The sequence below is a fragment of the Tachyglossus aculeatus genome, chromosome 12 (genome assembly GCF_015852505.1).
Source record: "Tachyglossus aculeatus isolate mTacAcu1 chromosome 12, mTacAcu1.pri, whole genome shotgun sequence".
Taxonomy (NCBI): Eukaryota; Metazoa; Chordata; class Mammalia; order Monotremata; family Tachyglossidae; genus Tachyglossus; species Tachyglossus aculeatus.
In genome coordinates this window covers 2,738,719-2,762,574 of record NC_052077.1, presented here as the reverse complement: position 1 = coordinate 2,762,574, position 23,856 = coordinate 2,738,719, and the positions used below count along the sequence as shown (strand labels likewise).

The 23,856-nt window shown below is 44.6% G+C and overlaps 1 protein-coding gene across 1 annotated transcript in view; it reads left to right on the top strand.

The window, feature by feature from the left end:
- The first annotated feature begins 300 nt into the window (after positions 1–300).
- INTS12 (integrator complex subunit 12) overlaps positions 301–23,856 on the top strand; it is a 35,307-nt gene continuing 11,751 nt past the window's right edge. The window contains exons 1-4 of the mRNA XM_038755139.1: positions 301–341; positions 9,184–9,347; positions 16,936–17,088; positions 20,173–20,360. Of these exons, the coding sequence (XP_038611067.1) occupies positions 9,192–9,347; positions 16,936–17,088; positions 20,173–20,360 (497 nt within the window). The 5' untranslated portion in view covers positions 301–341; positions 9,184–9,191. The remainder of the gene's footprint in view (positions 342–9,183; positions 9,348–16,935; positions 17,089–20,172; positions 20,361–23,856) is intronic.

Below are 23,856 nucleotides of genomic sequence, written 5' to 3'. Positions count from 1 at the left end.
CACACAGGTAGCGCTCAATAAATACGATTGCTTGATTGATTGATTGATTTACCTCCTCGCAGGTCCAGGAGCACGTGGAAGCCCGGCCCGCGCCTGCGCACTGGCTCCGCCCGCCACGCCCCCTTCAATCCGCTCCGTCCGCCGGAAGTGGCGGTAGGATGACGCCACTTCCGGCCGTTGCGCCCTCCAAACCCGTCCGGCTTCCGGCGGCGCGCGCCGGGCGGAACCTTTGTGGGGGGGAGCCGAGGGGACCGGAAACAGGGGGGCGCTTCCGGGGGAGGCCGAGGACCCGGCCGGCTTCGGGAGCGGTGGCGGCAGCCGTGGGAGGCCGCAGGCCTCAGGTTGGGAAATAACGTTATTATTATTATTATTATTAGTAGTAGTATTATTATTAATATTATCATTATTAATAATGCTCCCCACGGCACTTAGATATATATATGTGTGTGTCTAATTAATAATGCTCCCCTCGGCACTTATATATATAATATATATAGATCTATAGATATATATGTCTACATATACGTGTCTGTATTTGTACAGCTTTATTATTCTATTTCCTTTACTAACGATGGGTCTAGATCTCTAATTCTGTTGATTTGGATGATCTGGATAATAATGATAGTGGCATATGTCTGTATCTGTCCAGCCTTATTAGTCCTTTCCTTTCATTAATGGTGGGTCTAGATCTCTAATTCTGTTGGTTTGGATGATCTGGATAATAATAATGATAGTGGCATATGTTTATATCTGTCCAGCCTTATTAGCCTTTTCCTTTTATTAGTGATGGGTCTAGAGCTCTAATTCTACTGATTTGGATGATCTGGATAATAATAACGATAGTGGCATATGTCTATATCTGTACAGCCTTATTAGTCTTTTCCTTTTGTTAATGATGGGTCTAGAGCTCTGATTCTGTTGATTTGGATGATCTGGATAATAATAATAGTGGCATATGTCCATTTGTACAGCTTTATGATTCTATTTCCTCTGTTAACGATGGGTCTAGATCTCTAATTCTATTGATTTGGATACTCTGGTTAATAATAATAGTGGCCCATGTCTATTTGTACAGCTTTATGATTCTATTTCCTTTATTAATGATGGGTCTAGATTTCTAATTCTATTGATTTGGATGCTCTAGATAATAATCATCATCATCATAATAATAGTGGCATATGTCTATATTTGTACAGCTTTATGATTCTATTTCCTTTATTAATGATGGGTCTAGATCTCTAATTCTATTGATTTGGATGCTCTGGTTAATAATAATGGCATATAATCATCATCATCAATCGTATTTATTGAGCGCTTACTGTGTGCAGAGCACTGTACTAAGTGCTTGGGATGTACAAATTGGCAACATATAGAGACAGTCCCTACCCAACAGTGGGCTCACAGTCTAAAAGGGGGAGACAGAGAACAGAACCAAACATACCAACAAAATAAAATAAATAGGATAGAAATGTACAAGTAAAATAAATAAATAAATAAATAAATAGAGTAATAAATATGTACAACCACATATACATATATACAGGTGCTGTGGGGAAGGGAAGGAGGTAAGATGGGGGGATGGAGAGGGGGACGAGGGGGAGAGGAAGGAAGGGGCTCAGTCTGGGAAGGCCTCCTGGAGGAGGTGAGCTCTCAGTAGGGCCTTGAAGGAAGGAAGAGAGCTAGCTTGGGAGATGGGCAGAGGGAGGGCATTCCAGGCCCGGGGGAGGACGTGGGCCGGCGTATGTCTATATTTGTACAGCTTTATGATTCTGTTTTATCAATGATGGGTCTAGATCTCTAATTCTACTGATTTGGATGCTCCGGATAATAATAATAATAATAGTGGCATATGTCTATATCTGTACAGCTTTATGATTCTATTTCCTTTATTAATGATGGGTCTAGATCTCTAATTCTGTTGGTTTGGATGCTCTGGATAATAACAATAAAATAGTGGCATATGTCTATATCTGTACAGCTTTGTTATTCTATTTATTTTATTAATGATGGGTCGATCTCTAATTCAATGGATTTGGATGCTCTGGATAATAATAATAATAATAATGGCATATGTCTATATTTGTACAGCCTTATTATTCTATTTCTTTTATTAATGATGGGTCTAGATCTCTAATTCTATTGATTTGGATGCTCTAGATAATAATAATAATGGCATACATCTATATTTGTACAGCTTTATTATTCCATTTCTTTTATTAATGATCATCATCATCATCAATCGTATTTATTGAGCGCTTACTGTGTGCAGAGCACTGTACTAAGCGCTTGGGAAGTACAAGTGTGCAACATATAGAGACAGTCCCTACCCAACAGTGGGCTCACAGTGTAAAAGGGGGAGACAGAGAACAAAACCAAACATACTAACAAAATAAAATAAATAGAATAGATATGTACAAGTAAAATAAATAAATAGAATAATAATTAATGATGGGTCTAGAGCTCTAGTTCTATTGATTTGGATGCTCTGGATAATAATAATGGCATATGTCTGTATTTGTGCAGCCTTATTATTCTATTTCTTTTATTAATGATGGGTTTAGAGCTCTAATTCTATTGATTTGGATGCTCTGGGTAATAGTAATAATAATAATAATAATGGCATTTATTTGGATGCTCTGGATAATAATAATAATAATGGCACACGTCTATATATGTACAGCTTTATTCCATTTGTTTTCTTAATGATGGGTCTAGATCTCTAGTTCTATTGATTTGGATGCTCTGGATAGTAATAATGACATATGTCTATATTTGTACAGCTTTATTATTCTATTTCTTGTATTAATGATGGGTCTAGGTCTCTAATTCTATTTATTTGGATGCTCTGGACAATAATAATAATAATGGCACTTATTAAGTGCTTACTATGTGCCAAGCACTGTTCTAAGTGCTGGGGAGGTTACAAGGTGATCAGGTTGTCCCACAAGGGGCTCACAGTCAATCCCCATTTTCCAGACGAGGTAACTGAGGCCCGGAGAAGGGAAGTGACTTGCCCAAAGTCACCCAGCTGACAACTGATTTGAACCCATCACCACTGACTCCAAAGCCCGTGCTCTTTCCACTGAGCCATGCTGCTTCTCTAAGTATTTAAATGTCATGATTTTTAAAAAATGGTGGCAGCCACCCCATCCATTTTTGCCACACTGGGCAGATGGGCTCCGCTTCATAACCCGCTGTTGGGGAGGGACCGTCTCTAGGTGTTGCCAACTTGTACTTCCCAAGCGCTTAGTACGGTGCTCTGCACACAGTAAGCACTCAATAAATACGATTGAATGAATGAATGAATAAATGCCATCATCGTTATTGTTATTATTTTACTGTGTGTCAAGCACTGTTCTCAGCCCGGCCTGGGATTGCTACAGATCCATCTAGTTGGGCACAATCCCTGTCCCACGTGTGACTCCAGTCTAAGTAGATGGGGGAACAGGTATTGAATCCCCTTTTTTACAGATGGCAAAACTGAGGCACTAAGTAAAGTGACTTGCCCGAGGACACACAGCAGGCAGGTGGCAGAGTTAGGATTAGAACCCACGTCCTCCGACGCCCGGGCCCGGGCCGTTTCCCTGAGCGGCTAAGTGCGCTGCCTCCCTCCCGTTAGATATCCTTTCATTGATTCGCTCGATACTGTCAGTACTTTTACGTTTAATTTATTTTCATTGCATTTGCGTGATATGCTGGTATTCTTTCAGTTATGTGCGTGGTCTTTCGCTTCTCAGACTTAAGTCTGAGACTTGATTTGATCACCTTTACCATATATTACCTTATATAATATATATATCCATATATAATATATATAAGGATATATATATATCTCCTTATATTATATATATCCGTATATAATATATATAAGGATATATATATTATATTACTTTATATAATTTATATATCCGTATATAATATATATAAGGATATATATATCCTTATATAATATATATATCTGTATATAATATATATAAGGATATATATATATATCCTTATATAATATATATATATATTATATCCGCCTTGTCCATAGTGAGTACTAAGTAGTGTTTACAACACTTATTTCTCTCTTTCTTCCCTCTCCTCGCATTACAGTATGTGGGCCAGAGATCCCATCTAAAATAATATTGACGGGTTCTAATGCTTTTTAGCGTGTAATACGTATTATTATCGATGACCCCACTATAATATCCAAATTGCATACCACAGGAATGTAAAAACTAGAAAGAAAAAGAGCCAGCCAGTGTGCTCCACCTATCCGTAAGATAGGTCTGGGTCCTGAGAAATAATCAGAAATCAGTAAATGATAGGAACCGCTACTTAACGGGTAGGGAACGTGTCCGCTGATTCTGTTGTATTACGTTCTCCCAAGCGTTTAGTTCAGTGCTCTTCCCTTAGGAAGCGCTCAATAAATACTCTCAATTGATCAATTGACGGTCAAAAAGAAAACCTGCGCTCCCTGGGATGAGGCTTAAAGGCTTCGATCAGTAGAAGAAATGAAATTTGAGCTGTCTGGGAGTTAATGGTAGAAGTCGTGTGACTGCATGGAAACAATTGCAGAATGAAGAATAAGGGACATTTTAGAAGAGGTTCTCAATACACTTCAGACCTCTCTGCTGAGTCCAACTGATTTTTTTCTTTACTCTAAAAGAGCCTTGTTATGTTTCATTACTTGGTGATCGTGGTAACGTGTTGCTTTTTCAAAATTCCCGCGTGATATCGAACTTCTTGAAGACCTTTCGCAGCAGTGTATCCATGGTATTTATTGAGTGCTCACTGGGAGCAGAACACTATAAAACACAGCAGATAATAATAATAATAATAATGATGATGGTATTTGTTAAGCGCTTACTATGTGCAAAGCACTGTTCTAAGCGCTGGGGGATATGAGGTGCTCAGGTTGTCCCACGTGGGGCTCACAATCTTAATCCCCATTTTACAGATGAGGTAACTGAGGCACCGCTGGGGGGTGACCTTGATTTAACTTCCTTTCTTAGCTTCTCATGTCTTGCCGCACTGATTTTCTTTGAAATGCAAATGGGTTAAAAAGCCAGAAATCTCTCCTCCTACGGGGTGAAAAATACAGTCTTTCTCTAATCTGCAATGGAAATTTAGCAGTGCATTTTATTTCAAGCCTGGGCATAAATTCCCCTTATTATGGCTGTCGCGCTAATTTGCAAATTCCTTCCGTCAGAGAGTTTGCCTTAAGCCTTTGGATTCCTTACTTTGGGTGCATTCCTTATTTGGCCATTCGCTCTCAGTCTCTCCCGTCGACTCTTCTTCTGCTGAGGATGAACACGAGGCTCTGTTTTGACCCCATTCTAATATTAATAATGATGGCATTTATTAAGCGCTGTTCTGAGCCCTGGGGAGGTAACAAGGTGATCAGGTTGTCCCACGGGGGGCTCACAGTCTTCATCCCCATTTTCCAGAGGAGGGAACTGAGGCCCAGAGAAGTGAAGTGACTTGCCCGGAGTCACCCAGCTGACCAGTGGTGGAGCCAGGATTTGAACCCATGACTCTGACTCCAAAGCCCGGGCTCTTTCCGCTGAGCCTCTAAGCCTACTCTCACGGGACACTCACGTGACATTAACGACCGCTCTAGGAGTATAGTCCCAATCTCCATCCCAGACCTGGCCACTTTTCCCTCTTCGGTCTCTCACATCCTCTTGTCTCTGGGATGTAGTCGTCCGGATACTCCAGTACCTCAAACCTGCCTTGTCTTACGCCGTCGCGTCGTCTCCGACCCATAGCGTCGCCATGGACGCATCTCTCCCAGGACGCCCCACCTCCATCTGCAGTCCATCTGGAAGTGGATCCGTGGGGTTTTCCTGGGGAAAAATCCGGAAGGGGTTGACCGTCGCCGTCAACTCGAGTCTTCGCCCTCGACTTTCTCCCGGGCCGCCGCAGGGGAGTTTTGACTCGTAGCCTTCCACTCGCTAGCCACTGGCCAAGCTAGGAATGGAACGGGTAGGCCTCTGCTCGACCCTCCCTCCCGTAGTCGAGACTGGTAGAGGACAGGAAACTCTCCAGGTGCGTACCTCGAATGTAGTATTTCTTCAACCGACCATCTCAGCTTCCTTTCAGAACTCACTCTTCCTTCCTTTCCCATCTGTCAGTAACGCCGGTCAATCAGTGGTATCTATTTATTGAGGACTTAGCGTGTACAGAGCACCGTACGGAAAACTCGGGGGGTTGGCAGGCGCCATCCCAGCCCACGTGGAGCCTGCGGTGCAGAAGGGGAGACAGACGTCAAAATAAGTTACAGATAAGGACTCTCCCAAGTGCTTAGTACAGCGCTCGGCGCATAGCGCTCAATAAATACCATTGATTGATTGGAAAAATGGCAAAATGTAAGGATTTGTCCGTCAGTACTGTGGAGCTGGGAGCATCAAAGTGCTTAAGGGGACCCTCCGTAACCCAAAAGCCTACAATCTTGGGATTATCCTTACAAATCCTCAATCTTATGTTTGTACATATTTATTGCTCTATTTATTTATTTATTTATTTTACTTGTGCATGTCTATTCTATTTATTTTATTTTGTTAGTATGTTTGGTTTTGTTCTCTGTCTCCCCCTTTTAGACTGTGAGCCCACTGTTGGGTAGGGGCTGTCTCTGTATGTTGCCAACTTGGACTTCCCAAGCGCTTAGTACGGTGCTCTGCACACAGTAAGCGCTCAATAAATACGATTGATTGATTTGCCGTTCTCACATGAGCCAGTTGCTAAATCCTGCTGGTTATCAGATATGGTATTATTACCGTATCTTAGTGCAGTGTTATGCCCAATTGCTCCACAAATAATAATTATAATAACATTCGTTAAGCGCTTACTATGTGCCAAGCCCTGTTCTAAGCACTGGGATAAATACACGGTAATCAAGTTGTCCCACATGGGGCTAACAGTCTCGATCCCCATTTTCCAGATGAGGGAACTGAGGCACAGAGAAGTGAAGTGACTTGGCCAGAGTCCCGCAGCTTTGTGGCAGAGCTGGGATTAGAACCCACGACCTCCGACTCCCAAGCCCGGGCTCCTTCCACTACACCACGCTGCTTCTCCTGGGCAGTTTATTCATAATAATAATAATAATAATGATAGCATTTGTTAAGCACTTACTATGTGCAAAGCACTGTTCTAAGCGCTGGGGGGGGTGATCAGGTTCTCCCACGGGGGGCTCACAGTCTTCATCCCCATTTTCCAGATGAGGGAACTGAGGCCCAGAGGAGTGAAGCGTCTTGCCCAAAGTCACACAGCTGACAATTGGCGGAGCCGGGATTTGAACCCATGACCTCGGACTCCAGAGCCCGGGCTCTTTGCACCGAGCCACGCTGATTCGTCCATTTCACCTTATCCGTTCCGCCCTTGTTCCGTCTCCGCCGTTGACTTGTAAGATCCTTGAGAATCAATCAATCAGTCGTATTTATTGAGCGCTTACTGTGTGCAGAGCACTGTACTAAGCGCTTGGGAAGTACAAGTTGGCAACATAACTTGAGAAGCAGGGCCCATGGCTTCTAGTTTGTACGTTCCTAAGCTCTTCATACACCGCTGTGCGAGCTGCGGGGGCTCAGATGGCGTTGATGAATCGATAATGCCATCAAGCTCTAGTGTCCCCTTCAAGATTGAAGATGAATTCTGTGTGCTCTCCATCCACAAGCTTCATAATTTTCTAGCCTTCAATTGTGTCCAGACTGAAAAGTCTCCTCATCAGGAAGTTTCTTCTGAATTCCCTTAGGTTGGCGCCTAATACAGTCCTCTGCCGTTGTGGTGATAAGCGAGAGTCTTCCAACTATAAGGATGGCAGATTAGGCTGAAGAGATGTGTTCCCCCTTCAGAGGTTAAAAAACCCCCAATATTTTCGCTCTCCGTCCACAAGCTTCGTGATTTTCTAGCCTTCAGTTGTGTCCAGACTGAAAAGTCTCCTCATCAGGAAGTTTCTTCTGAATTCCCTTAGGTTGGCACCTAATACAGTCCTCTGCCGTTGTGATAAGCAAGAGTCTTCCAACTATAAGGATGGCAGGTTAGGCTGAAGAGGTGTGTTCCCCCTTCAGAGGTTAAAAAAAAAACCCAATATTTTCGCTCTCCGTCCACAAGCTTCATGATTTTCTAGCCTTCAGTTGTGTCCAGACTGAAAAGTCTCCTCATCAGGAAGTTTCTTCTGAATTCCCTTAGGTTGGCGCCTAATACAGTCCTCTGCCGTTGTGGTGATAAGCGAGAGCCTTCCAACTCTAACGCTGGCAGGTTAGGCTGAAGAGATGTGTTCCCCCTTCAGAGGTTAAAAAAACCAATATTTTCGCTCTCTGTCCACAAGCTTCGTGATTTTCTAGCCTTCAGTTGTGCCCAGACTGAAAAGTCTCCTCATCAGGAAGTTTCTTCTGAATTCCCTTAGGTTGGCGCCTAATACAGTCCTCTGCCGTTGTGGTGATAAGCGAGAGTCTTCCAACTCTAACGATGGCAGGTTAGGCTGAAGAGATGTGTTTCCCGTTCAGAGGTTAAAAAAAAACCAATATTTTCGCTCTCTGTCCACAAGCTTCATGATTTTCTAGCCTTCAATTGTGTCCAGACTGAAAAGTCTCCTCATCAGGAAGTTTCTTCTGAATTCCCTTAGGTTGGCGCCTAATACAGTCCTCTGCCGTTGTGGTAATAAGCAAGAGTCTTCCAACTCTAACGATGGCAGGTTAGGCTGAAGAGATGTGTTTCCCGTTCAGAGGTTAAAAAAAACCCAATATTTTCGCTCTCCGTCCACAAGCTTCATGATTTTCTAGCCTTCAATTGTGTCCAGACTGAAAAGTCTCCTCGTCAGGAAGTTTCTTCTGAATTCCCTCAGGTTGGCGCCTAATACAGTCCTCTGCCGTTGTGGTGATAAGCGAGAGTCTTCCAACTATAAGGATGGCAGGTTAGGCTGAAGAGATGTGTTCCCCCTTCAGAGGTTAAAAAAACCTGATATTTTCGCTTTCCGTCCACAAGCTTCATTATTTTCTAGCCTTCAGTTGTGTCCAGACTGAAAAGTCTCCTCATCAGGAAGTTTCTTCTGAATTCCCTTAGGTTGGCGCCTAATACAGTCCTCTGCCATTGTGGTGATAAGCGAGAGTCTTCCAACTGTAACGATGGCAGGTTAGGCTGAAGAGATGTGTTCCCCCTTCAGAAGTTAAAAAAAACCCAATATTTTCTCTCTCCCGTCAGGGACCGCAATGGCTGCTACTGTGAACTTGGAACTCGATCTCGTTTTTTTGAAAGCTTTGGGCTTCCTGCATTCGAAGAGCAAGGATTCGGCGGAGAAACTGAAAGCCCTCCTCGACGAGTCGTTGGCCAGGGGCATCGATTCGAGTTACCGCCCAGCACAGAAGGTATCTCTGAATGAAACCGAACCCCTGACCCAAAACAGAGATGGAGGAAGATTCGGGGCGCGCTCTAAAGCCCTCGCTTCTGGCACTCGAGGCTTAATGCCTCTAATTTAATAGATAAATTCAGTCAGCCAATCGATCAATCAATCAATCGTATTTATTGAGCGCTTACTGTGTGCAGAGCACTGTACTAAGCGCTTGGGAAGTCCAAGTTGGCAACAGCTAGAGTCCTTGAATTCCCTTCCTTCTTCCCTCAAGCCGGTAACTGAGATGCCGTATGAGGGAAAGCAGTATGGCCTGACGGACAGAGTAAGGACTTGGGAATCAGAGGACCTGGGTTCCCTGTCACTTGCCTGCCGGTGTGACCTTGGGCAAGTCACTGGACTTCTCTAAGCCTCAGTTTCCTCCTCTGTAAAATGGGGATTCAATCCCTGTTCTCCCTTCTGCTTCGACTGGGAGCCCCACGTGAGAGAGGGACTTTGTCCAACCGGATTATCTTGCATCTGCCTGAGCGCTCAGTATAGCGCTTGGCACCTAGTAAGCGCCTAACAGTCATCGCCATTATTCTTAAGCAGAACAGTAACAACTGTGGTGATAACTGTTAATAAGAACATTGTTTTGATTAACTATAATAATGAGAACAATAACCGTGATAATTGTTAATAGCATTATTTTTCTTAATAGTAACAAGACCAATAACGGTGATCATTGTTAATAAGAACAACGAGAACAATAACTGTGATAATTGTTAATAGCATTGTTTTTCTTAATAGTAACAAGACCAATAACCGTGAGCATTGTTAATAAGAGCATTGTTTTTCTTAACAATAAACAATAATACGAATACAAAGACAGGGTAGGATTCTGCAGCCTGCAGGTCACCTCCTTATTCTAGCTTTTCAGGGAGTTTTTTCCGAATGCTTTCCGAGGGTAAGGAAAAAATGAGGTTCGTGGGGTTTGTAAAAATCACTGATGTGTTCAGTAAGACGGAGGGCAAAACAAAACATATTAACAAAATAAATAGAATAGACATGTACAAGTAAAATAAAAAAATAAATAGAAAATAAATAAGTCTAGAGGGGGAGACGGGCATTAATAGAAATAAATACAGATACAGATAGATACAGATATATACGTAAGTGTCGTGGGGCTGAGGGAGGGGTGACTAAAGTATGTTAATCCAAGTGGAAAGACAGCACGGAAGGGAGTGGAGGAGGAAGAATTGGGGGCTTAGTCGGGGACGGCTTCTTGGAGGAGATGGGCTTTTCCATAAGGCTTTGGAGGTGGGGAAATTGAGGAGGGAAGACGTTCCATGTCAAAGGCGGGACCTGGATGATATAGATAAGATTGAGGTACAGGGAGAAGGTTTGCATTAGAGGAATGAAGTGGGTGGGCTGGGTTGTAATAATAATAATGATGGTATTTGTAAAGCGCTTACCGTGTGCAAAGCACTGTTCTAAGCGCCGGGGAGTTTACAGGGTGATCAGGTTGTCCCACAGAGGGCTCGCAGTTTTAATCCCCATTTTCCAGATGAGGTAACTGTGGCCCAGAGAAGTGTAGTGACTTGCCCAAAGTCACCCAGCCGACAGTTGGCGGAGCCGGGATTTGAACCCATGACCTCCCCCTCCTCCCCCTCCCCACAGCACCTGTATATACGTTTGCACATACGTATATGTTTGCACATATTTATTGCTTTATTTTATTTGTACATATTTATTCTATTTTATTCTGTTAATATGTTTTCTTTTGTTCTCTGTCTCCCCCTTCTAGACTGTGAGCCTACTGTTGGGTAGGGACCGTCTCTAGATGTTGCCAGCTTGGACTTCCCAAGCGCTTAGTACAGTGCTGTGCACACAGTAAGCGCTCAATAAATATGATTGAATGAATGAATGAATGAATGAACCCCTTGTGGCCCCCTTTTTCCTCTCCTCTCCCCCATCCCTCTGCCTCTCCATAGCACCTGTTTATACGTTTGTACAGATTTATTACTTTATTTATTTTACATGTGCACATTGACTGTTCTATTTATTTGGTCAATGATGTGCATCTAGCTTTAATTCCATTGTTCTGACGACTTGACACCCGTCCACATGTTTTGTTCTGTTGTCCATCTCCCCCCTTCTAGACTGTGAGCCTGCTGTTGGGTCGGGACCGTCTCTAGATGTTGCCAACTTGGACTTCCCAAGCGCTTAGTACAGTGCTCTGCACCCAGTAAGCTCTCAATCAGTACGACTGAATGATTGAATGAATGAATGAATGACCTCGGACTCCAAAGCCCGGGCTCTTCCCACTGAGCCCCGCTGCTTCTTGGAAGCGGTTGTAGCAGAAGAACAGCGAGGTTGGATAAGTGGGGGGCCGCAGGCTGATGGGAAAGAGCGGAGGTTCTCGATAGTGGGGAAACGTGGACCGAACAGTTCTGTAGAAAAACGATCCAGGCTGGGGAGTGAAGTAGGGACCGGAGTGGGGAGAGAGAGAGGAGGCCGACGTGGTAATTAAGGTGGGATAGGGAGGGAGGAAGCAAGGTACTTTATCCCCATTTTACAGATGAAGAAACGAGACACAGAGAACTTCAGTGCCTCGCAATCGAACCTCGGACTCCTGAGTCTCAGACCCGTCGTGCTCTTTGTACGAGGCCACGCCGCCTTCCTGAAAGAGCGGATAAGGAACGATTCCGCATCTGGGCTTTTTTAGCGCAGGCGAATGTGACCGCAAGCGCTGAATGCTAAAACCGCCGAAGTGTGACTATCATTTCTCAGAAATTTAAAACTCCTAAGACCGGCAAGACCGTTCCAGTGACCCTGTGCTTACAGTTTTTCACGATCCTACTGAGAAAAAGAAAGGAACTGGGACTGTGATTAGAGCCACTAGTTGGGGCCGATAGATTTTTAGACTCAGATGAGGGCTTTGGAATTGGACCGCCCTTAAAGTTTCCCGAGTCATTAATACTGAATTTTTTTCCCCCCTATAAAATATCTCCACATCTCCCTTTCCATGCCCAGGTCTCTTTGGAGAAGCAGCTTTGCTCAGTGGAAAGAGCCCGGGCTTTGGAGTCAGAGGTCATGGGTTCAAATCCCAGCTCCGCCAATTATCAGCTGTGTGACTTTGGTCAAGTCACTTCACATCTCTGGGCCTCAGTGACCTCATCTGTAAAATGGGGATTAAGACTGTTAGCCCCCCGGCGTTCAACCTTATTATCTTGTATCCCCCCAGCGCTTAGTGCTTGGCACATTGTAAGTGCTTAACAAATTCCATTATTATTATTATTATTATTATTATTATTTCAATGTCTAAAGAATACAGCTTCTTAAGGATTCACAATCATTAATGCGGGGGGCAGGGCGGATACTTCTGTCCCTGAGCATCTGCTAATTGAAATAACCCCTGGAATAGACCCTATTTATCATGAAGCTAACTTAATTACCACCAGACTCTTTTGCCTGTATTTTTTAACCTTAAGGCCCTGAAACCAGAATCTTGGAGTCCTTTCCAGGCAGAAGGAGCGGAGCAATTTCAAAGCATCTTGCGGTAAAAATTCCCCGTCAGTGTTTAGCGGAGCTAGTGGGTCCTAGTTTCTTGGCTAGAAATGAAGAAAGCCACTTGAACACGGGTCATTAGGACTTAAATTCAGAAATCTCACCCGACTGCTCCATGAGGAGCCCATCAACTCACAGCCTCACAGAAACCCTTTCAGAATCTTTAATTGACCAAAATTCTTCTTTATGAAGACGGCAGGCTCTTTGGAAAGTGTAAACTAGAACTTTTTCTTTTTTTTGGTGTTTTGACAATCCGCCGAAAACCGTTAAGTTGTTCCTGTCCTGTGTCTCTGCTCCGCCGCGTGAAGCCTAGCTCTACAATTGATATCTGAAGACACTGAAATGAAATATCTAGCATTGAGCAGAGATAACCCGTTCGGGGAGGAAAAAGAAAAAGCTGCCGTAATCGCTTAACGAGAGTTTTTCAATTGGCTAATTTGGCCAATTTAGAAAAATACGTGGTTTAAAAAGTCTTCAGATGTGTCGGTTTAATTGTAGCACTATTAAGCCGAACGCTCACCCTGTAATTTGGCACCGAGGAAGACTTGCATTGTGAATCAAAGAAAGGGCCAGGAGTCTCTCCTAATACGAAGGTTGGTTTATTCTGAAAGGATGGAAACCATCCTAATTAATGCAAAATATTCCAATCTCTTTCTCTCTTTTTCTAGAAAAATGGAAACCATCGTAATTAATGCAAAATATTCCAATCTCTTTCTCTCTTTTTCTAGAGAAACGGAAGCTAGCTCTGCATAGATTTGAGAAGCAGTGTGGCCTCGTAGATATCATTATTATCATTAGTACTCCTAGTCATCGAGTGCTTACAGTGTGCAAAGCACTGTACTGAGCGCTTGGGAGGTTACAATATACCATCAGGCACATTCCCTACCCACAACGAGCTCATAGTTTAGAGGGGGAGACAGACAATAATATAAGTAAATAAATAGATAAATAAAACACTGGCCTGAGAGTCAAAAGGACCTCGGTACTCATCTGCCACTCGTCTGCTCTGTGACCTTGGACTTGGCTTCTCTATGCCTCAGTTTTGTCCTCTCTGAAATGGGGATTAAGACTGTGAGCCCCGTGCGAGGTAGGGACTTCGTGCAAACTGCTTAACTTGTATCTACCCCAGCGCTTAGTACAGTGCCTGGCACAGGGTAAGCGCTTAACAGATGCCATAAAAAAAGTTCCCTTTTCCTGCTCCCCGCTCGAATCCATACAGATGTGTCTGTAGGGTCACATTTCCCCATGACAATTCACAGCCTCGTCACCAACCATTTTGCGCTGAGAACTGATGATCAGGAGGGAGAAATAGATCATCGGGACTGAACTTTCCAGGCAGATTTACACGGGATACATTTCATTTGGATAAACCTGTACGACACTTCCGTTTGCCAAAACGCTACTGTTGATAAAACTGTAGGCAAAGAATTGAGTGATAATAATGATAATGATGGCATTTATTAAGCGCTTACTACGTGCAAAGCACTGTTCTAAGTGCTGGGGAGGTTACAAGGTGATCAGGTTGTCCCACGGGGGGCTCACGGTCTTCATCCCCATTTTTGCAGATGAGGTAAGTGAGGCCCAGAGAAGTGAAGTGACTTGCCCAAAGTCACACAGCTGACAATTGGCGGAGCCTGGATTTGAACCCATGACCTCTGACTCCAAAGCCCGGGCTCTTTCCACTGAGCCACGCTGCTTCCCATTGTTATACATGATTATAGTAGAGTAGAGAAGCAGCGCTTCCCATTGTTGTACATTATTAGAGTAGAGTAGAGAAGCAGTGTGGCTCAGTGGAAAGAGCCCGGGCTTTGGAGTCAGAGGCCATGGGTTCGAATTCCGGCTCCACCACATGTCTGTTGTGTGACCTTGGGCAAGTCACTTCACTTCTCGGAGCCTCAGTTCCCTCCTCTGTAAAATGGGGATTAAGAATGTGAGCCCCCCGTGGGACAACCTGATCACCTTGTATCCCCCCAGCGCTTAGAACAGTGCTTTGCACATATTAAGCGCTTAATAAATGCTGTCACTATTATTATTATTAGAACGGTGCTTTGCGCATAGTAAGCGCTTAGCAAATGCCATCATTATTATTAGATACTAAGGCCAGGAGTGCACAAAGCGTTTTTCCTCTTTCCCCTGAGTTTATGAGAACTTCTCTTCCGGAGGTTACAGTGTTCTTTCAGAAAGCGCTCACATTGATATGCACTTAAATCCCTCTGGGGTTTCCCTCATATTGTGCAGGGACCATCCATGATTCTAACAGTGCATTGCACATAGTAAGCGCTTAATAAATGTCATCGTTATTATTATTATTCTAAGGAAAGCACATTTCTCCTTAGATTTTTTTTTTATGGTGTCTGTTGAACGCTTAGTATGTGCCAGGCACTATTCTAAGCGCCGGGGTAAATACAAGGTTGTCAGGTTGGCCACAGTCCCTGGCCCACTTGGGATTCACAGTCTTAACCTCTGTATTACAGATGAGGTAACCGAGGCCCAGAGAAGTTAATTGACCTGCCCAAGGTCACACAGCGGACAAGTGGCGGAGCCGGGATTAGAACCCAGCTCCTTCTGGCTTCTAGGCCCGGCTCTTTCCAATAGGCCGCACCGCTTCTCACGGGCTCAAACGAGGCTTTCGTTTCGTGTTTAATCACCATTAAAGCCGGTGAACTTCAGGTTCACTTACCTCCCACTCACCAAAGGGAAGGAGGGACGCTTACAGTTTCTGCCATTTTCACCTGTCAAGGGAGGTGTGTTATCCTGTTTGGAAAGTCAGCATTGTGGTGACTTGCTTCAGACAACAAAGCAAGATGCGGATGGTTTATATGAGTGTCGTAGTGTAGTGATCAGTACAGGACTGGGGCAAATCTAACTTCAGCCCTCAATGTTATTTGAAGGGAGAAATGACCGTGATAGGCCAATAAACAGTTTAAATGGTCACGGACAGATTGCCACCTAAATCAGATAACGCAGGTAAAGCGGAGAATGTTGTACATGCCCAGTAATGTGGTTCCGTGGCAGGATACCGGAACTGAAATATCTGTTGTGGTTGTTCTTTGAAAACTCTTTTCAATACTGTTATACAAACCATAGTCTCTACTGACGTAAGACCACAGTTGCAACGGGCTTGAAGGAAGAGTAGAGAACAGGCCGTCACCGTGGCGATTCAAGATGGGTGGTCTCAAACGCTCTGCCCAGAGAGCGGTTTCGAAAACGAAAAAATGACCGGAAGACCGGACGCCTTGCTTAAATCGAACTTTGCTTCAAGTTGCTAAGAGTGGTTTTAAAACATTTCCTGGTCTTCGTGGTCTTATTTTCTAAAAAAACGCATTTAGGAATTATAAACTCGCATCAAAGCAGTGTGGCTCAGTGGAAAAGAGCCAGAGGTGATGGGTTCAAACCCCGGCTCCGCCAATTGTCAGCTGTGTGACTTTGGGCAAGTCACTTCACTTCTCTGTGCCTCAGTTACCTCATCTGTAAAATGGGGATGAAGACTGTGAGCCCCATGTGGGACAACTTGATCACCTTGTAACCTCCCCAGCGCTTAGAACAGCGCTTTGCACGTAGTAAGCACTTAATAAATGCCATTATTATTATTATTATTATTACCTCTAGGTTAAAGATTGGAAAGGCAAAAATACATAATAATGGGATGTAGTGCTTACTGTGTGCCCAGCACTGTGCTGAACCCCGGGGGAGGTACAATCCAGTTGGATCAGACACGGTTCTTTTCCACCATGGGACTCACAACTTTACGGGGAGGCGGGAACGAGTATTCAATCTCCATTTTACCAGCGACACAGAGAAGCCGCGACCTGCCTGAGGTTGCGCAGCGGAAACGGAGAGATTAGAACCCAGGTCTTCTGCCTTCTAGCCCTGTGGTCTTTCCACTAGGCCACGCTGCTACTCCTGCAGGGTTTGGCGGGTGGGTGGGGAGGGTGTTTGTGATTTGAAAGGCATCGCGGCTGGTTTTGAAATGGAAGGAACGCGACTCAATTGTTACAACTCCTCTGAAATACCGTGGCACATATCTGTCTCTTTTTCTTTTTCATTTTACCTTTTAGGAAGTGGAACAGCCCAAAGTGTCCATCAGTAAACCCATTTCCCTTAAGCAGGAGCCGAAAACCTCCTCCGCCCTTCCTTCTGGCGGTAACAATGGCAAACCCAGTACGGCCGAAAAGGCGAAGAAGGAAGTCGAGAAAAGGCCACCTGAGAAAGTAAGACACCTTTCTTTGGAGCAGTGTTCCGTTGATTTCAGTTCTAGGAGGGAATGTTCTTTTCAGTCGTGTTTCTTCAGGATTTGGCCGGTCCTCTGGGGAGTAACATTTAAAAAAAAAATACGACGAAAAGTCTTTCCGAACTCCTGGTGAGTTCATTGTCCAGGGTAATTGTGCTTGTGGTTTTGAACTTGGAGTTTAGACATAATCCATGCCTCAGGGAGTTTTCTTTCTGAAAAAGAGAGTGGTCTGACATAGAGGTAGGTTGTAAAAATATGCATATTTGATGACAATGAGCTATACATGTTCAGATTAAATGATTAATAATAATAATACTAACGATGGCATTTATTAAGCACTTACTATGTGCAAAGCACTGTTCTAAGCGCTGGGGAGGTTACAAGATGATCAGGTTGTCCCACGGGGGGCTCACAGTCTTAATCCCCATTTTCCAGATGAGGGAACTGAGGCCCAGAGAAGTTGTGACTTGCCCAAAGTCACACAGCTGACAAGTGGCGGAGGCAGGATTTGAACCCATGAACAAGTCCCCTTAAGTCCCCTTCTAGACTGTGAGCCCGCTGTGGGCAGGGATCGTCCCTCTCCGTTGCTGAATTCTACTTTCCAAATGCTTAGTTCAGTGCTCTGCACACAGTGAGTGCTCAATAAATACGAACGAATGAATGAAATGACATAAATGATTTATGCTGGTACTGAAAAGCACTCTGGCCATCTGAAGGCCAGCGGGGTTTCTGTTTGGCGGTGGGAATAAGTCAATCAACGGGTGGTATTTATTGAGTGCTTAACTGGGCAGAGCACTGGATTAAGCGCCTGGGAGGGTACAAAGCGACTTGAGTTCATTCATTCATTCAGTTGTATTTATTGAGCGCTTACTGTGAGCAGAGCACTGTACTAAGCGCTTGGGAAGTCCAAGTTGGCAACATATAGAGACGGTCCCTACCCAACAGCGGGCTCACGGTCTAGAAGGAAGAAAGAGCGGGTCCAGGGCGGGGGGAACACCTGAGCACAGACCCGGAAATCGGAAGCCAGTTTCTGTAGGACCGAAATCGGAGGTTCCCGTTGGGTTGAGGGGAGTTGAGGCCGCAGCCAAGAAGTTGACTTGATCCCAACGTCCAGTGGGAGGGAGTGAAGGGGGTGTCACCCAATTGAAAATTCAACAGATTCCGTTAGCACCACTCCGTAGGCCTCGTTGATTCAGTGGGGGAAGAGTTGGCGATAATCCGAGAACCAAGGCGGTCAGTCAGCGGCAGGTTGGCGAAGCCAAGGAGGAGGTGTGGATTTAATCAATCAATCAATCAATCGCATTTATTGAGCGCTTACTGTGTGCAGAGCACTGTACTAAGCGCTTGGGAAGTCCAAGTTGGCAACATATAGAGACAGTCCCTACGCAAGAGTGGGCTCACAGTCTAGAAGGGGGAGACAGAGAACAAAACCAAACGTATTAACAAAATAAAATAAATAGAATAGATATGTGCAAGTAAAATAAGTAAATGGAGTAAGAAATATGTACATACATATATACAGTAATTATACATTTAATCCGAGAACCAAGGCGGCAGGTTGGTGAAGCCGAAGAGGAGGTGTGGATTTAATCAATCAATCAGTCGTATTTATTGAGCGCTTACTGTGTGCAGAGCACTGTACTAAGTGCTTGGGAAGTCCAAGTTGGCAACATATAGAGACAGTCCCTACCCAACAGTGGGCTCACAGTCTAGAAGGGGGAGACAGAGAACAAAACCAAACGTATTAACAAAATAAAATAAATAGAATAGATATGTGCAAGTAAAATAAATAAATGGAATAAGAAATATGTACATACATATATACAGTAATTATACATTTAATCCGAGAACCAAGGCGGCAGGTTGGTGAAGCCAAAGAGGAGGTGTGGATTTAATCAATCAATCAATCGTATTTATTGAGCACTTACTGTGTGCAGAGCACTGTACTAAGCGCTTGGGAAGTCCAAGTTGGCAACATATAGAGACAGTCCCTACCCAAGAGTGGGCTCACAGTCTAGAAGGGGGAGACAGAGAACAAAACCAAACATATTAACAAAATAAAATAAATAGAATAGATATGTGCAAGTAAAATAAGTAAATGGAGTAAGAAATATATACATACATATATACAGTAATTATACATTTAATCCGAGAACTAGGGCGGCAGGTTGGTGAAGCCAAAGAGGAGGTGTGGATTTAATCAATCAATCAATCAATCGTATTTATTGAACGCTTACTGTGTGCAGAGCACTGTACTAAGCGCTTGGGAAGTCCAAGTTGGCAACCTATAGAGACAGTCCCTACCCAAGAGTGGGCTTACGGTCTAGAAGGGGGAGACAGAGAACAAAACCAAACATATTAACAAAATAAAATAAATAGAATAGATATGTGCAAGTAAAATAAGTAAATGGAGTAAGAAATATGTACATACATATATACAGTAATTATACATTTAATCCGAGAACCAAGGCGGCAGGTTGGTGAAGCCAAAGAGGAGGTGTGGAGGAAAAAGCAGAAAGGCTAGAAGAGGCTAAGAGGTGTTGGGGAGGAAGTGTTAGCGGTCACTTCTAGCCCGCGAGCAAGACAGGGTGGCATTATGTTGCCACCTAAGCGCTTAGTACAATGCTCTGCACACAGTAAGCGCTCGATAAATACGATTGAGAGGAGCTGGTGAGTGGGTCTACAGTGCTCTGCACACAGTAAGCGCTCAATAAATACGATTGAATGAGTGAAAGGAGGAACAGTGAGATCCTTGCCGTGGAGGAGCGTACGTCCGAATGGAAGAGGTACAACGATCCATCGTTGTCCTAATCCTACGGCCCGCGTAAAAAGCGTTCTAAACTGTTTTACGGTGTGCTCCGTTTTGGTCTAGTGAATTTTTAACCAACCCATCTTCGATTGTTCCTCATAATATTGCGGCACATCATCAATTTTGGCGTCCTTTTTTGGAAAGGGCGCACGGACTGTCCTGTTCTAGCGCCATTCATCGTCCTTCTTGATTCTTCTAAACAGGGCCACGGTTGTTTGCTGCTTATCCATTTTAAGATTGTGTGTCTTTTACCAGATCAAGATCGACATCAGTGAAGGAGTCGACATTCCAAAGAAACCCAGATTAGAGAAACCAGAGGTTCACTCCTCTCCTATTACAGTCCAGACCAGCAAGGATCTGTCCATGCCTGATTTATCCAGTTTCGACGAGACCAGTGCCGATGATTTTGCCATGGAGATGGGATTAGCCTGTGTTGTTTGCCGGTAAGTGACTGGTCTCTTGCCAGAGTTATTTTCCTCCTTCCCCTTTTGAAGAAGACACCAAAATCCAAATTACCGGTGTGGGATCTCCTGGCCGCTAAACACGGGGACTGAATCGTCTTTTTAAATCGGTGATTTCGAAAACTCCCAGTGGAAATGAGGGTGAGAGAAGTGGGGGAAATGGGCATCTAGAAATGGCACAGGTGTGGCTTTATGATTTTGCGAAGGGGCTTGCTTTTTCACAAACATAAAACTATATTACTGTTAGAAAGCGGGAGACTCAGAGAGTAAAAGTGTTGAGGGAAACATACCAACCTCCATTCCAAGACCCAAAAGATATATTTCTACATGACCTTGATGCTCCCAACCAAGGAATGAGAGTGTGGCAGGAATTTTTTTTTTTTAATGGCATTTGCTAAGCGCTGGCACTCTTCCAAGCCCCGGGGTAGATAAAAGGTAATCAGGTCCCACATGGGGCTCACAGTCTTAATAATAATAATAATAATGGCATTTATTAAGTGCTCACTATGTGCAAAGCGCTGTTCTAAATGCTGGGGAGGTTACATGGTGATCAGGTTGTCCCATGAGGGGCTCACAGACTTCATCCCCATTTTACAAATGAGGGAACTGAGGCACAGAGAAGCGAAGTGACTTGCCCAGGGTCACACAACAGATGAGTGGCAGAGCCGGGATTGGAAGTTCCCAAGTCCCAGGCCTGTGCTCTAACCACTAGACCACGCTGCTTCTCGATGCAGGGAACGCAAGGAACGCCAGAGCTGGTGGTGCCCGGAGAGACACGCTCCCTCTCCCCTTCTGCTTGTCCCCGCAGTTTCCCCAGTCAGGTCTTTTCCTCAGCTCTTGATGGAATATTTTCCAGGAACTCCTGGTGGTAGTCCAAGAATTCCTGACAGTAGCCAAACATTCTTGCTGCGCTATATAGAGAAGCCGTGTGGCTTAGCGGAAAGAGCCCAGGCTTGAGAGTCAGAGGTCGAGGGTTCTAGTCCCGGCTCTGCCACTTATCAGCTGTGGATAAGTCGCTCTACTTCTCTGTGCCTTAGTTCCCTCGTCTGTAAAATTGGGGATTAAGTCTGGGATTAAGTCTTTTTCCTCTCCTCCTCCCCATCCCCTCCGCCCTATCTCCTTCCCCTCCCCACAGCACCTGTATATATGTTTGTACAGATTTATTACGCTATTTATTTTACTTGTACATATTTACTATTCTATTTATTTTGTTAATGATGTGCCTATAGCTTTACTTCTATTCTGATGACTTGACACCTGTGCACATGTTTTGTTTTGTTGTCTCCCCCTTCTAGACTGTGAGCCCGTTGTTGGGTAGGGACCGTCTCTATATGTTGCTGACTTGTACTTCCCAAGCGCTTAGTACAGTGCACACAGTAAGCGCTCAATAAATACGATTGAATGAATGCCAAGTACTTGGGAAAGTACAATCCAACGATAAACAGTAACATCTGCCCACCGGGAGCCTAAAGTCTTGGGAGGAAGGTCAAAGGAGCTCTCCTAATCCTTACTAATGAATATCTCTGCACCTCACCTCACAAGGTTGTAAGCATTGCCACTAAAATTAAATCCAGCTGGAGTGAGACAGTCAGTAAGGTTTAGGAACAGTGAGATTAATAATAATAATAATAATAATGATGGCATTTATTAAGCACTTACTATGTGCAAAACACTGTTCTAAACTCTGGGGAGGTTACAAGGTGATCAGATGGTCCCACGGGGGGCTCAGAGTCTTAATCCCCATTTTACAGATGAGGGAACTGAGGCGCAGAGAGGTGACTTGCCCAAAGTCACACAGCTGACAATTGGTGGAGTCGGGATTTGAACCCATGACCTCTGACTCCAAAGCCCGGGCTTTTTCCACTGAGCCAAGCTGCTTCTCTAATTAGAGCATCGCTAGCGACGAGGTGTCGCCCACGCGGCAGGCTCCACCTGAAATCCGTGCCAACCATCTCATAATGTTGGCTGGGTGGACTGTGGTTAAGAGAATGCGAATGGCTCAGTGCAGGCCATCCCCACTATTTCCAAAAAAAAAAAAAGCTACAGCACAAGCACATAGTTTACCGGTGATGGGGAGATAACGTGGCCTAGTAGCAATCAATCAGCGATATATATTGAGCGCTTAACACGGGAGGGCACGGTACGGCGGAGTCGGTAGTTGGGATCTCTGCCCTCGACAACCATCGGCGGGGAGAACGACGTTAAAATGAATTACAGCTCGGGGACGCAGCAGGGTATCGGGTAGGGATAGCGGGATAGCGGATGTCGGATAGTCGCTTCGGGGGCGATGGTTGGGATATCAGAGTATACAGACCTAAATGCACAAGTGGCACGGAGGAGAGGGTGAACAGGAGAAAGAAATGAGGGATTAGTCAGGGAAGCACCCGGGGTGGAAATTAGGAGACCTGGGTTCTAATCCTGACTCTGCCACTTGGTGACTGTGGGTAACCTTGGCCGAGTCACTTACCTCCGTGTGCCTCTGTTTCCTCATCTGTAAATTGGGGGTAAAACCCTCAGCGTGTGTGTCTTCTCTGGTCCTCTCGTATCTCGCGGCTCAGTGGGAAGAGTCCGGGCTTGGGAGTCAGAGGACGTGGGTTCTAATCCTGGCTCCGCCACTTCTCGGCAGCATGACCCTGGACAAGTCACTTCACTTCTCTGGGCCTGTTCCCTCATCTGGAAAATGGGGGTGAAGACTGTGAGCCCCACGTGTACATATTCTATTTATTTTATTTTGTTAATATGGTTTTGTTGTCGGTCTCCCCCTTCTAGTGTGTGAGCCCACTGTTGGGTAGGGACCGTCTCTATATGTTGCCAACTTGGACCTCCCAAGCGCTTAGTACAGTGCTCTGCACACAGTAAACGCTCAGTAAATATGATTGAATGAATGAATGAATACCCTAGCGCTTAGAACAGTGCTTGGCACATGGTAAGCGCTTAACAAATGCCATAATTAATTAGCTAAATGTCTGCAATGCTTGGCGCATTGTAGGCATTTACTAAATGCCGTCATCGTTTACGTGGATCTTACCCACTCCCCCCATCCGTAATTGGAGTCCTGGTAATAACAATAATAATAATAATAATGATGGCATTTATTAAGCAGTTACTATGTGCAAAGCACTGTTCCAAGCGCTGATAAACACAGGTAGCTGAATTATGGTCTCCCCTGACCACCCGTCATCACCCTGCATGTCCACGCAGTCTGATTTAATGATGCCGGGTTGACCGCGAAGGACCCAATTTTCAAGAAATTACATTCCCGTGTGTATTCATTCATTCATTCAATCGTATTTATTGAGCTCTTACTGTGTGCAGAGCACTGGACTAAGCGCTTGGGAAGTACAAGTTGGCAGCGTATAGAGACGGTCCCTACCCAACAGCGGGCTCACAGTCTAGAAGATGGGAGGGAGGATGACTAGAGCAGGCCCACGCTCTATCCACTAGATTACTCGTACTGAGCACTTACTGTGTGCAGAGC